Genomic DNA, 14,733 nt, shown 5'->3' with positions numbered 1-14,733 from the left:
CACTGACACCTGAGGAGGGGGGAAGATCAGAGTCCAGCATTCTGATGGCCCCCAGCAATTCATAGCAATTAAAAACCTTATCAAGAAAACAACAAAAATAAGAATAATAATATAAGATGGATAGAAAGAAATGTGATTATGGTTATCAATACCCCCACCAGAGCCCAGAAACACAGATTTGTCCCTCAACCTGGCCTCACCTCCTAGCTCCCCAAAATAAAGCCAAGAGAGTCTGAGAAAGGGATAATGAGGTAACCAAAAATCAAGAACCCCAAGGGAAGTCCTGAGAGAATGAGGAGGAGGGGGCCAGGGACCTCCTCCCAGAGGTCACTGAGCTGAGACCACCCCCAAAAAACCCCCAGACAGGGGCCAGAGGGGTGGGGGGCTGAGGTAGGCCCGAGGCGGGCAAGGGCACTCAGAGGAGAGAGGGAGTCCCTCTCCTGGCACCCCCATCCTGTGTGTTGGCTGCCAGCTTGAATGTGAGTGAGATCCTTTCTTGGGGAGCAGAAGGCGGTGGGAAAAGGGGCTGTCTCAGTTGACCTGGGCCAAGCCTGCCGCTGGCTGGAGGCGGTTCCTGGGCTGGGCGGTGTCCACATCCGAGTAGACAGAGATCAGCGAGGGGCCCAGGCCTGTGGAGGAGATGGAAGGTGAACTAATGGGAATTACCACCCCAACCCCATCTTCCCTTCGTGGGGGTTACAGGAGTGGCAGTGAGGCAGGCAAGCCTGGATTCAAATAGCAGTGAAATCCCAGCAAGTCATTTCTTCCCTCTGAACCTCTGGTCTTGGAGACATTTAGGGCAGTGGTTAAGAACCCAACTTGGTATGTGTTACGGTTTTTTCTATCCCTCCTTCATGTAACAAACATTTATTGAATGCATACCATGCCCCAGGCACTGTTCTAGGTGCTGGAAACACAGCCACAAGCAAAACACATAGAAAACTTGCCCTCATGGAAATCAGATACTGCCAAAGTCTGAATCCAGGCTCCACTATTTACTCGCTGTGCAACCTGGAGCAGGTGACTTCACCTCTCTGTGCTTCAGTTATCTCATCTGTAAAATGGGCTAATAGCGTCTCCCTCATAGGGGTGTTGTGACGAGTAAATGAGTAAATGCAAGGAAAGTGCTTTGAACAGTAACTAGTACGTGGTGAACTCGCAGTAAGTAAGCAGCTGCTACCTAGAAAATGGGAATACTCATAGCTACCTCATCAATGAGAATTCACTCATTCAAAAAGTATTTATTAAGCACCTACTGGAGTCCTGGTGGCGCACTGGTTAAGAGCTCGGCTGCTCATCAAAAGGTTGGCAGTTCAAATCCACCATCCGCTCCTTGGAAACCCTATGGGGCAGTTCTACTCTGTCCTATAGTGTTGCTATGAGTCGGAATAGACTCGACGGCAACGGGTTTTTGGTTTTTTGAGTGCCAGGCACTGTGCTAGGTACTGGGAATACAGCAACGAAGAGGACACGGGATATTCCCCGACGTTCTAGTGGGAGGCATCAATTAGATCACGTATATAAAGCCTGGCAGAGTGAAAACCAGTTGCCGTTGAGTTGACTTTGACTCATGGTGACCCTTCGTGTGTCAGAGTAGAACTTGCTCCATAGGGTTTTCAATGGCTGGTTTTTTGGAAGTAAATTACCAGGCCTTTCTTCCAAGGTGCCTCTGGGTAGACTTGAACCTCCAACCTTTCGGTTAGCAGAAGATGGCATTAACTGTTTGCACCACCTGGGGCCCCCGGGGAAGAGTAAGTGTTCAATAAATAAATGTGAGCTCCAATAAGGCGGAAGTCAGCACATCATGACCAAGGCAAGGGAAGACACTGAAAGGTATGCGAGAACAAAAGGCAACTATGGTAAATATTATAACATATACAATCCTGCAAAGTGTGGAAGGGCACATGGGCATACACCCACGTGCATATACAGGTTTGGCTGTGGATATTTCTATGTATATATTTGTATGTGCTGCATGTATACTCATATATATAATAGAGAACACGGGGCACAGTCATGGAAACTTTCTAGACACAACCCAACACCTCAAGTGACTGAATTACTTGGCTTGAAGGCTAAGGACCATAGTCTCAGGGAACATCTTGGTCAACTGGCATAACATAGGTCTTAAAGACAGTGTTTTATATCCTACTTTGGTGAATAGCGACTGGGGTCTTAAAAGCTTGCGAGCAGCCATCTAAGATACAACTATTGGTCTCTTTCCGTCCAGAGCAAAGGAGAGTGAAGAAAACCAAAGACTCAAGGAAGCAATTAGTCCAAAGGACTGATGGACCACAGGAAACACAGCCTCCACTAGCCTGAGACCAGAAGAACTAGATGGTGCCCAGCTACCACTACCGACCTCTCTGATGCAGATCACAATAGAAGGTCCCAGTTAGAGTGGGAAAACAATGTAGACAAAACTCAAATTCATAAAAAAGACCAGACTTACTGGTCCGATAGAGACTGGAGGAACACCCAAGACTATGGCCCTTAGACATCCTTCTAACTTGGAACTGAAGCCAGTTCTGGAGATAACCTTTCATCCAAATAATAGACCAAAACCAAAAACCCATTGCCATCAAGTCTACTCTGACTCATAGCAACCCTACAGGACAGAATAGAACTGCCCCATAGGGTTTCCAAGGAGTGGCTGGTGGATTTGAACTGCTGACCTTTTGGTTAGCAGCTGAGCTCTTACAGGCCTATAAAAAACACAATTAACACCCGTAAGAAAAGTGCTCCTTAGAATAGGCATCTATATGAGACCAAAAGGACAACATCTGCCCAAAAGTAAAGACGAGAAGGCAGGAAGGGGCAGGAGAACTGGATGAATGGAAATGGGGAACTCAGGGTGGTAATGGGAAGAGTGGTGACCCACGGCAGGATTGCAACCAATGTTACAGATCAATCTGTACATAAATTATTGATTGGGAAACTAACTTGCTCTGTAAACCTTCCCCTAAAGCACAATAAAATGTTCAAAAAAATAAATAACGTGAGCTCTTCCTCGCATACATAGTAGAGCACAGCATATACCAAGACAGTCCAGGACTCTGCCCCCAGGGCTCACCATCCGGGGGGGGAAGACAGTTCATAAACTGAATAACAACACAAATACATATGTAATTATGTACTGCCCATCTAAGTGTTATGGGAAATGAGCTTATGAAGTGAGGGAAGCCTGACCCCATATAAGGGAAAGGGTGGGGAGGCAATCTTCGAAGGCTTCCCAGAAAGAGTAATGTTTAAGCTCAGATCTAAAACCCACGAAACAAAACCCACTGCTGTCAAGCTGATTCTGACTCATAGAGACCCTATAGGACAGAGTAGAACTGCCCCATAGGGTTTTCAAGGCAGTAATCTTTACAAGAAGCCCTGGTGGAGCAGTGGTTAAAGCGCTCAGCTGCTAACCAAAAGGTCGGTGGTTTGAACCCACAAGTCGCTGTGCACGAGAAAGATGTGGCAGTCTGCTTCCACAAAGATTTACAGCCTTGATTTACAGCCTTGATTTACAGAAGCAGACTGTTACATCTTCCTCCCGGGGAGCAACTGGTGAGTTTGAGCTGCTGACTTTTCAGTTAGCAGCCGAGCAGTTAACCTCTTCACCACCAGGGCTCCTGCTTATATCTAAAGGATGAGGAAATGAGGCAAAGAATGGAGAGAAAAGCATTCCAGGCAGAGGGATCAGTATGCTCAGAGGCCTCCTCAAGCAAGCAGCCTTCAATGTCATCAGAATGCCCTATGGAGGCCCTGTGCAATCTGTCTCCCACCTCTCTCCCCTTACTCTGTTTTAGCCATACTGGGCTTGCTTTCCCTCAAACAAGACATGTATACTCCGACCTCAGGGCCTTTGCACCGGCTGTTCCCTCTGCCTGGAATGCTCTTCTCCCAGATATCCTCACAGCTTGTTCCTTTACCTCCTTCAGGTCTTTCCTCAGACATCAATTTCAATGATCACCTCCTCCTCGATTATATCACACCTACTCCTCACTTATCGACTATCTCATTATCTGACATTTCACATTTAGGAAAATAGTAAACAAGAACTACTAGCTGACTATTTTGCACACTAAAGACATACATCTGGCAGTGATGAACGCTGAGGTGCCAGGCGGGAGTAACACTGGCTGTGATGGTTAAGGTTATGTGTCAGCTTGGCTGGGCCATGATTCACAGTGGTTTGGCAGTTATGTAATGATGTAATTTGGCAGTTATGTAATGATGTAGTCATCCTCCATTTTGTGATCTGATGTGGTCATCCTCCATTCCTGCATAACACCAATTGTTGCCTAACGACCTGGTCTTTGGAACCTAACCATGCCAATAAATGAAGAGTGGGTGTATTTAAAATTGAAGTCTCCCACCTCAGAATTTCCTTTCCTCCCGCATGTGTTATTTTTCCAAGTAGCACTGATTTTCATCTCTCACACTCTTTATTGTACTTGTTTCTTTGCTTGTGGTCTGTCTCCCTCACTAGACTGTCAGCTCCATGAGGGCAGGGATTTCTATGTGTTTTGCTCATGGCTGTGTCTCCAGCACCTAGGACCGTGCCTGGGACATGGTATGAGTTCAATAAATATTTGTAACGTGACAGAAGGAAGGAATGCACCAAAACACGGTGTCTATGGCTGAAACAGAGGGTGTGAAGCAGAGTGGAGTCTGAGACGAGGCACCAGCCAGACCTTATAAGGTCTTGCAGTCCAAGAATGAGGAGCTTGATCTTTCCCTGGAAGGTACTAGGGGGCCATGGAAGGGTTTTGAGCAGAGGAGGGCCAGGGTCAGGAGTGGTGCTTTGCAGAGATCCCTCAGGATGATGCCTGGAGGGTCAGACAAGTGGAGCTATGGCTGCTGATAGTTGTGCTGGAAGATGATGACAATTACACAAACAGGCACAGCAACTTGTCTTGAGTTTTTAAGTGGGGCTGCGGAAACAGCATCGCCACCACGAACACAGCATGGACACTGCTTGAGTGCTTACTATGTAACAGGTCTTGTGCTAAGCACTTCCTGTGCAGCATCCCCACAAGTTTTCAAAACATCTTCATAAAGTAAGAGCCATTATGGCCCCAATCAACAGAGGGGAAAACTGATGCTCCAGAGCAGAAGCATTTCCAAGGGCATCCAGCTGGGAAGATGTCAAGGCAGATGCAACCCCAATTCAGTCAGGCTCCAAAGCATAGTCATATGTAGGCTTCGGGAGATCCAGCTTGGGCCTAGGCTTGGCTTCCACCCCCAGGGGTGGCCTCAGCAAGCCATGCCTCCCTCAGAGCCTCATTTTCCCCAGCGGAGCCCCACAGCATCCCTCAGAGGAGGGAGGAGCTGCTTGCTTCCACCAAGCGTCTCCAGGCACTGAAAGCCCCCCACTACCTTCAGGACAGCTCCATCCCTCTCTCTCCCAGGGGTAAGGGGGACCCCAGGGCCTCTCACACCCTGGTTGCTACTCACCCAGGGGCTCACTCAGGTCCAGGAGGTGGGTTCTGGGATCCTGCTGGCTCCCTGGGGCTGGTCCTCCTGTCAGAAGGAAACTCTGTGGGAGGGGACAAAGCCACTGTGATGGTGAAGTTTACTGCCATTTGGTTGTTGATCAAACACCAGCCTAAATGTTGCTGAGAAGGTATTTTGTTGATGTGATGAACATTTACAATTACTTGACTCTAAGCAAAGAAGATAATGTGGGTGGGTCTCATCCAATCAGTTGAAGGCCCTTAAAGAGCAAAAACTGAGGTTTCCGAGAGGAGAAGGAATTCTGTCTCGAGGCTGTAACACAGATGTCCTGCTGGAGTTTCCAGCCCGCTGTCTGGCCTACAGATTTTGGGACTTGCCAGGCCCTACAATCACATGAGCCAAATTCCTTAACATAAATCTCACTCTGTCTCTCTTTGTCTCTGTCTCTTTTTGTCTGTCTCTCTGTTCCTTTCTCCCTCCCTGTCCTCCCGGCTACCCCCCACTCTCTCTCTCTGTGTATATCTACATATCTAGGAGTCCTTGGGTGGTACAAGCAGATAATGCACTTGGCTACTAACCAAAAGGCTGGAGGTTTGAGTCTACCCAGAGAAACCTTAGAAGAAAGGCCTGGCAATCTACTTCTGAAAAATCAGCCATTAAAAACCCTATGGCGTGTCGTTCTACCCTGACACACAAGTCAGAGTTGACTGGATGGCAACTGGTATTACTGGTCTGTATCTCTATCTGTCTGTCTGTCTATCTATCTACCTACCTACCTACCTATCTGTCTACCTACCTACCTACCTATCATCTCTCTGTCTCTGTCTCCTATTAGTTCTGTTTCCCTGGAGAACTCTGACTAATACCATCACCATCATTATCATCACCAATACCCAGAAGGCAGCATGGTACAGCGGTTAAGGGTACCAGTGTGGTGCAGCAGCCACTTACCAGCTATGTGACTTTAGGCAGGTCCTTCTGCCAGATACGCTACATGTGCTCCTACAGGGCCTCATCGTCCCCTTCTTCCTCCTCTTCTGTGCCCCAGGAGGCTGGCATGTGTGATCTACATGAGCATGTGACATTGTTCTGTGTGCTCTGATGGGTCTGACTCACTGAAGGCAGGGATTTCTGTCTGTTTTCTCCACTGCTGTATCCCCAGTTCCTACAACATTTGAGTACCTACTATGTCCAGTTGATGGACAGCAAAGCCCTTTCATAACCACTACCTGGGCCAGAAGATCAAGGTCCTAACCTTAGCTAGACCATTAACTTTCTGTGTGACCTTCAGCCAGCCCCTGTCCCTCTCTGGGCCTTGGTTTTCCCATCTATAAAACAGATTTAAGCCTGTTTGATTCTGAGGGCCAGAGAATCCCACCAGTCCCCAAATGTACCAGGCTGAGGGGAGGCAGCAGAAAGTGTTCGGGCTCTGAGCTGGGGAGACGCTTGGGGGGTCTCACTCCCAGTAGCTCCACCCCTTCGTCCTCGTCCTCTGGGCTCTGGGCCAGGGTCCTAGAGTAAAAAAAGGCAGGAATCTCAGAAGACAGGAAACCTGGACAGGTGTGGGCACCAGTGTAGGCAGGTAATGAGCATTATTTACTCTCCAAGCACTTATTTATTCTTCTGCTCATACACCCCCACCAAAGCATCCATCCATCCATTCATTTATCCATCCATCCATCTACCCGTTCATCCATCTGTCCATCATCTATCCATTCACTCATCATCCATCCATCATCCATTCACGTATCCATCATCCATCCACACATGTATCCACCAATCCATCTTCTCATTCATACATTTGATGATCACCCACTAACCCATCCAACCTCCCATCCATCATTTATTCATCTTCTATCTATCCATCCATATACCCCCTCTCTTCCTTCCTCCATCCATCCACCCACCTCCTCCCACCTATCCCTCCACCTATTCACTTATACATTTATCCACCCACCCATTCATTTTTCCATCCACCTAATATATTCATTCATTCCCTCCCTCTTTCATTTAGTAAGTATTTACTAGGCACCCACTGTTATACCCAGCCCCAAACTAGAAGCCTTGGGAGATACCCAGATGTATTCATAAATGCCTCGCAAGGATAGTAAACAGACCACTCTAGAAACTAGACAAACACGTGCCTACAATATGGAGAGCAAAACCCTGAGTATTTAATAATCTAATGTCTCTGGAAGGGGAGCATGGACTTTCTGAAAGTATATGCAGAATCGTTTGTCTGTGTGCATCTGTTAATTTTTTGGGGAAAGAAGTCTACAGCTTTCATCAGATTCTCAAAGAGGCTAGGACACTTAGTTCTAGACAGGTTCTCTGACATGGTGGCAATATCCTCCTAACTGTAACAAAAACTGTCACTAAGCAGGAGTTATGGATTAAATTGTGCTCCCCGAAAAGACGTGTTGAAGTCCTAACCCCCGGTACCTGTGAATGTGACCTTGTTTGGAAACAGGGTCTTTGAAGATGTTATCAGTTACCATGAGGTCATACTGGAATAGGGTGGGTCCTAATCCGATATGACTGGTGTCTTTATAAAAGAGAAGAGACACAGAAATGCAGAAGGAAGACAGCTAGTTGAGGACAGAAGCAGAGCTGTAAGCCAAGGAACACCAAGGATTACCAGCCATCACCAGAAGCTAGGAGAGTGGTGTGGAACAGATTCTTCTTCAGAGCCCTCAGAAGGAATCAACATGGCCCATACCCTGATTTTGGACTCCCAAAATTGAGACACTAAATTTCTGTTCTCATAAGCCACGCACTTTGTGGTACTTTGTTATGGCAGCCCTAGGAGCATTGGTAATTCCGTGGTAGAATCCTCGCCTTCTATGTGGGAGACCTGGTTTCGATTCCCGGTCAACACACTTCATGTGAAGCCACCATCTGCCATTGGGGGCTTGCATGTCACTACGATGTTGACCAGGTTTCAGTAGAGCTTCCAGACTAAGATGGACTAGGAAGAAAGGCCTGACTATCTACTTCTGAAAATCAGCCAATGAAAACCCTGTGGATCACAATGGCCTGATCTGCAACCAACCATGAGGATGGTGCAGACCAGGCAGTGTTTTGTTTTGTTGTGCATGGGGCCGTCATGACTCAGGGATCGACCCGGCAGCAGTTAATAACAACAGGAGAGTAATACAGCCAGATATGCATATGCTCCAAAGGAGAGAGCCCTGGATGGCCAATGGGATTTGGATAAACAATGAGAATGGTGGAAGGTACTCCAGAGGGTGGCACAGCCTAGGCAAAGACTTGGAGGTTCAGACAAACCTGGCATGTGCTGGGGCCCTATGGACTTGGCTGGAGCAGAGATCAGGGTAGGAGAAGAGTGACTGATGAGACCAGAGTAGGAGGCTGCAGCAAGACAGGGTGGCAGGGACCTTCTCTACTTTCTCTGTATATCTCCCCTTTACTGTGGCTCACCTCTTCCGAGCCCCAGCCATGGGGAAGGGTGCTGAGGGTTCCCCTTTGGAGGGGCTGTAGCAGCTCAGCCGGGGATCACTCCCCCAGCGGGGCAGCAGGGAGGGCTCAGGGGTTGGGGGTGACAGGCCGTGGAAGCTCCGAGCGCGTGGCCGGGGAACAGTCCCTGGAGGTCTGTGGTGGGCTCTGGGTAGCTGCTCACTGGAGTTGAGCTGGAAGTCATCATCCATGGAGATGTAAGGGGCCAGCATCTCCAAATCCAGAGCATCGACGTCCTACGGAGGGCAGGAGGGAGTTAAGAGCACGAGTTTTGGACTTGGGTGGACCCGGGCTGGAGTCCCAGCTCCACCACTTCTGAGCTGTGTGTCTGAGGTCAAGAGTCTGAGCTTCAGTTTCCTCATCTGTAAAATGGGGTAGCCAGTCACCAAGATGGCCCCCAAGATGGATCCCCTACCACAGTGACCTGTGGATATTGTGGAAATGATGATGTGTGACTTCTGAGATTAGGCTATAAAAGACACTGTGGCTTCCATCAGTCTGTCTCTGTCTCGCTCGGTCTCACTCTCTCCCTCTGTTTTTCTCTCTCTCAGATCACTTGCTCTGGGGAAATCATGTCATAAGCAGTCCTATGGAAAGACCCACATGTCAAGGAACTGAGACCTCTAGTCAACAGCCAAGCAAGTGAACTTGGAAGTGGATCACCTAGCTCCGTCAAGTCTTCAGATGACCGCAGCCCCGGCTGACATTTTGATTGCAACCTCATAAGAGATCCCAGAACTACCCAGAAAAGTGGCTCCCAAACCACTGACCCTCAGAAATTGTGCGTTATGGTAAGTGCTTGTTGTTTTAGGCTGCTAAATTTTAGGGTAATTTGTTCTCCAGAAATAGATAACTATACAGATTTTGGTACTAAGAGTGGGATGCTAACAAAAAACCTAAAGTATAGGAGTGACTTTGAAACTAGACAGAGGCTGGAAGAACTTTCAACAGCACATTAGAGAAAGCTTAGACTGCTTTGAACAGACTATTAGTCAAAATGTGAACTTAGAGGAGTTTGTCAGTGAAGGCTTAAAGGGAAGTGATAAATATGTTATTGGGAACCAGAGGAAAGGAGATACTTGTTATGTAGTGGCTGTAAGTTTAGCAACATTATTGCCTGCTGCTATGTGGAAAGGAGAAAATGTAACTAATGAATTGGGTGCTCTAGCTAAGAAGACTTTCAGCTGGAGTGCCAAAGGAGTTGCCTAATTTCTTCTTTGCTACGTATAGTAAAAGACAAGAGGAAAGAGATAATCCTAAAGGAAGAACTGTTAAACATGAAGGAACTGGGACATGATGGTTTTGAAAATTCTCAGTCTCCCTGGACGGTAAATGATGCTAAAATTAAGAAATGGGTGGTGCCTCAGGGTATCCTCCCGTCAGACAAAGGCCCTCTAAAGAGTTTAAGCATGTGACTCACAGATCCTCTCAATCAAACAATAGGGTTTCTAATAAACTGATGGGCGTTGTCAGTTCAAGGTAGAGTAGGGTTTATCTCAAAGAGATTTGTGAGTGTGGCTTTTGTCTAACGGAGTGAACTCCAAAAAGATTCACAGGAGACCTACAAAGTTTTTAAGAGAATTATATCGGCAAAAACATTGCCAGCTTGGACTGAAAGGGGCAGAGGTAGTACAAAATGAAAAGAGGACTTTGGACCACTGAACTTCAACAAGCAGGAAGCAGGCTGAGAAAACTACTCAGCTGCAAATATACATTACCTTTTATGAGAAAGGAAGGAAGACTCAGAGTGAGGAACAAGAGCTCAGAAAGCAGGGCCAAGAGCCATGGAGAAAAACTCCTTGTTTTAGTAGGAAGCAGGAGGAATGAGTTCTAATCAAAGAATTTCCAATATTTGCCCAGCTGGATTTCATAACTGCTATGGACAAGTTGAGAGCTATGTGCTTCACCTTTTCCCCCTTTCTGGAAAGGAGGATCTATGGCGGTTATTCTATGCCTGTCCCGCCACTGTGTATGTTGGGTATGTAGATGGCAGATAACTTGTCTCTTTAGTTCACAGGCCTACCAATTGAAAGGAACTATACTTGAGGAGTTTCATCTGCACCTGGACCTGATTTACATGACAAGATTCTAGACTTCAAGCAGATGCTATAATGGTATGAGTCTTTTGGAGGTCTTGTATTTTGTGTGGGGAAAAAGCATGTATCACTGGGGGCTCTCAATGATCTCTGTCTTTTGGTATTCACATTGTTGTGTAGTTGCCTCCCACATTGTACTAAGTTGGTCTGTGTGACCAATACAATACACCAGAATTGATATATTGCATCTTCTGTATTGGTTTATCTCCCTCTTTTTCAAATTACTCACCCTGGGGGAAGCCAGCTGCCATGTTGTGAGGCAGCCTATATAGAGGCCTACAGGGTGAGGAACTGAGGCCTCCAGCTAAAGCCAGAAAGAAACTGAGACCTTTCAACAATTACGTGAGTGAGGTTGGAAAGAGATTCTCTAGCCCCGGATGACTGTAGCCCTGGCTGACGGCTTGACTTCAAACTCATGAAAGACCCTGAGCAAAAAAATCACTCAGTTAAATGACTCCCAGATTCCTGATTCTCAGACACTGTGTGATATAATAAATGTTACTTGTTTTATGTTGCTAAGTTTTGGGGTGATTTGTTATACATCAATAGATAACTAATATATTATGCCACTATCATCTATCTATCTACCTGATCCATCATCCATCCATCTATCATCTATCCAATGAACTGATGGTCCACCTATTCAATTATCCATCCATTCATCCATCTATCCAAAGTATCTGTCTAACTATTATCCATTCATCTACCATCATCCACCTAATGAATCCATGGTCCATCCATCCAACTATCCATCCATCCATCCATCATCCATCTAATGAACTGATGGCCCACCTAACCAACTATCTATCCAAACATTCATCCATTCATCCATCCATCCATCCATCCAGATATCTGTCTAAACTTCATCCATTCATCTACCATCATCCGCCTAATGAATCAACGGTCCATCTATCCATCCATCCATCCATCCATCCATCCATCCATCCATCCATCCATCCAACCAACCAACCAACCATTCCACCACCCTTCTCTTAAGCCCAGATATGTCAATCCCAAGGGCCCACAGGTGAACACCATTGTTTCCATACTATCCCTTACCTGAACTATATCTAGATCTGTCTCCACTGCCTCGAGGTCTTTCCCAGAGGCAAAGAGTTTGTGTGAATTCTCCACATCCACAAGTAACTCACTGGGGAGATCAGCCTGTGGGGGAGACAGAGTGGAGGCTTTAGGAGGTCCTGAGCCTGGGAGATGCCAACAGTCAGGCAGTCTGGACACTGAGCTCAGGGATAGAAGTCAGGGTCAAATGGACCCCTGAGGTCAAAGTTCAGACTATCTGAACCCTAAGGAAAAATGGTAACGTCCATAGTCTGTTGGGCATCTACATGGCGCCAGGCCCCTCTGAAGTACTTAACCATGAATGACCTCATTAACCATCACAATAACCAATGAAGTGGTCACTCGTTATTATCCTCATTTTGCAGATGAAGAAACTGAAGAATTCACTTCCCCAGGGTAACACAGCTGATAAGTGGCAGATTCAGGATTTGAATCCAGGTCTGGGTGACTCAAGACATTACACATTCCTGACTCCTTGAGGTCAAAGGTCAGAGACCCTGGACCTTTGGTCACATGTCAGGGAGGTCACCTGTGCCGGCACCAAACATCTCAGGTGGGGTCCGGACTCTGGAACCATAACAGTTGAAGAATCTAGAACCTAGGTCTTAAAGGAACCCCAGATCCCATCTCATCCCAACCTTCCCACTATACAGATGGAGAAACTGAGGCCCAGAGAACAGCAAGATTCAAGCCAAAGGCCAAGATAGCATGGATCCTGAGGCCTCAAGTGGGTGGGATTGCTTACCAGAAGAGGACTTTGGGGGTGCCGTGCAGTCGGGGGTGCGCTGGGGGTGGCAGCCGCCGAAACCCCATCCAGGATGGGCGCGAGGAGGCGGCGGAGGTCAGGGCTACAGAAACGGCGAGGGTCAGCGGCCAGGGCAGCTTCACTCAGGGCAGGGGGATGCAGGAAGGCCAGGATCTGGGGACCAGGGGTGTCTGCAGGACACGTCGAAATGGAGAGGACGTGGGGGTGGTCAGCCAGGTCCACAGGACTGAGCCCTCCACTGCTGATCCCAGGGAACATAATTAACATCTTCAACCGCCAATCAGGACAGACATCAGAATGTCAACAGGCAGATGGTCTAGACATTTGAGCTCAAGGGTAGGAGTAGGAGACAATGTCAGACAGTTGGGGTATCAAGGGGGTGCAAATCATTCTTAACGATGGGGGGAAGGGTTCTGGAAAGCCCCTGCTGGGACAGGTATTAACCCTTTGATTGTCAAATTGTGGAAAGGCCCCAGAGGGCCGTAGGGGAGGGGTCAGGGCAGGCAGCGGGGGGCACCCGATTAGCAAAGACCATAGCAATTTGCCAAAGGTGCAGAAGGGCTTCCATATTTAAAATCAACACAGCTGTTGTTAGGTGCCATCGAGTGGATTTTGGACTCCTAACAACCCCATGTGACAGAGTAGAACTGCCCCGTAGGGCTTTCTAGGCTGTCATCTTTACAGGAGCAGATCGCCAGGTCTTTCTCCTACGGAGCCACTGGGTGGGTTCAAACTGCTAACTTTTCTGTTAGTGGCTGAGTGCTTAACTGTTGCACTACCAGGGCTGCAGCACATGGCCGGGCCCTGATTCCCCAGCCGCACAGAAGCAGGGGGCTTACATGTTAGGAAAATGGCCTGGTCCAAGGCCCTCAAGGGGAGTCTAAGGTCCTCGGAGGTCAAGAAGTGGCTCCAAATTCAGGAAGGGCAATAGTTGAACAACATAATGAACATATTTAATGTCACTGAACTGCACATGTGAAGACTGGCTGAAGTGGCAAACACTTTGTTATCTATATATTTACCACAACAAAAAAAGATAAAAATTAAAAACTAATAATAAAAAGAAGTGGCTCCAAGCCAGAAAAAGAAAGGACAGCAGCAACCCGCCCCACAGCCGGGGCCGGGCTGCGAGCAGCAGTGTGGAGAAGGCGGGGCCTTGAAGGACAAACAGGGAGGGACTAGGGGGAGGAGGAGAAAGAAGGCAGAGGTGAAAAGGAGCGGGATTTGGGAGGGTCAAGGGGTTTATGGGAAGCTGAAGAGTAGAGAGGCAAGAGAGAGGCACAGGCTGAGGGGCAGAGGCAATGGGGAGCCACAGCAGGATTTAGAGCATGGGGTGACAAGAGTCTGAAGTAATCATCCCAGGGACGCAGCCCACCACCCCCAGCCCGGCCAGCCCATACCGAGGCTGTCCCCAGGACTGGGGGCATCCTTCTGAGAGGTGGTGGCCCGCTGAGCGGGTCTGCGAGAGTGTCGCTCCGTCTGCTCCAGGGACAGCACCACTCCGGTCTCTTCCACCCGGCTGGGGTACAGGGCAGAGAGGGGAGTAGGAGTCAGGGAGGGGCCGTGTCCTCTCCCAGGCAGCCCCCTCACGCAGGGTCCTGTCACAGGAGGCAACCTCGTCCAGGGGCTGGAGGGTGTTTTTCGGAAAAGAATTTGCCACGTATACGTATACTTGTTTCTTTCAAGGAGTTCATTTTTGTTGCCTGCTTTTCGTTATAATGGCATTTACAAGAAAGTGAAGGGTGTCGCTTCCCAAGCTCCCTCTGTTAAAGGGAAGACAGAAAAAAGAGCTGGTATTTAATAGGGGTGGGGGAGGGGGAGGGAAAACTGAGGGGTAAAGAGAGAGGAGACCAAGCGGGCAGAGAG

The 14,733-nt window shown here is 48.0% G+C and overlaps 1 protein-coding gene across 2 annotated transcripts in view; it reads right to left on the bottom strand.

The window, feature by feature from the left end:
- Window positions 1-244: 244 nt before the first annotated feature.
- The window catches only part of HIF3A (hypoxia inducible factor 3 subunit alpha), a 37,045-nt gene continuing 22,556 nt past the window's right edge, over window positions 245-14,733 (bottom strand). The window contains exons 9-15 of one of the 2 annotated variants that reach the window (XM_004381596.1): window positions 14,268-14,386; window positions 12,847-13,037; window positions 12,081-12,185; window positions 8,890-9,161; window positions 6,843-6,960; window positions 5,449-5,530; window positions 245-629 (exon numbers count right to left, since the gene is read on the bottom strand). In XM_004381596.1, the coding sequence (XP_004381653.1) occupies window positions 532-629; window positions 5,449-5,530; window positions 6,843-6,960; window positions 8,890-9,161; window positions 12,081-12,185; window positions 12,847-13,037; window positions 14,268-14,386 (985 nt within the window). In that variant the 3' untranslated portion in view covers window positions 245-531. The remainder of the gene's footprint in view (window positions 630-5,448; window positions 5,531-6,842; window positions 6,961-8,889; window positions 9,162-12,080; window positions 12,186-12,846; window positions 13,038-14,267; window positions 14,387-14,733) is intronic. The other variant, XM_004381597.1, reaches the window with a different exon arrangement.

Source organism: Trichechus manatus, unplaced genomic scaffold, assembly GCF_000243295.1.
Source record: "Trichechus manatus latirostris isolate Lorelei unplaced genomic scaffold, TriManLat1.0 scaffold00087, whole genome shotgun sequence".
In the NCBI taxonomy this organism is placed as follows: domain Eukaryota; kingdom Metazoa; phylum Chordata; class Mammalia; order Sirenia; family Trichechidae; genus Trichechus; species Trichechus manatus.
This window is presented reverse-complemented; position numbering and strand designations above follow the sequence as displayed.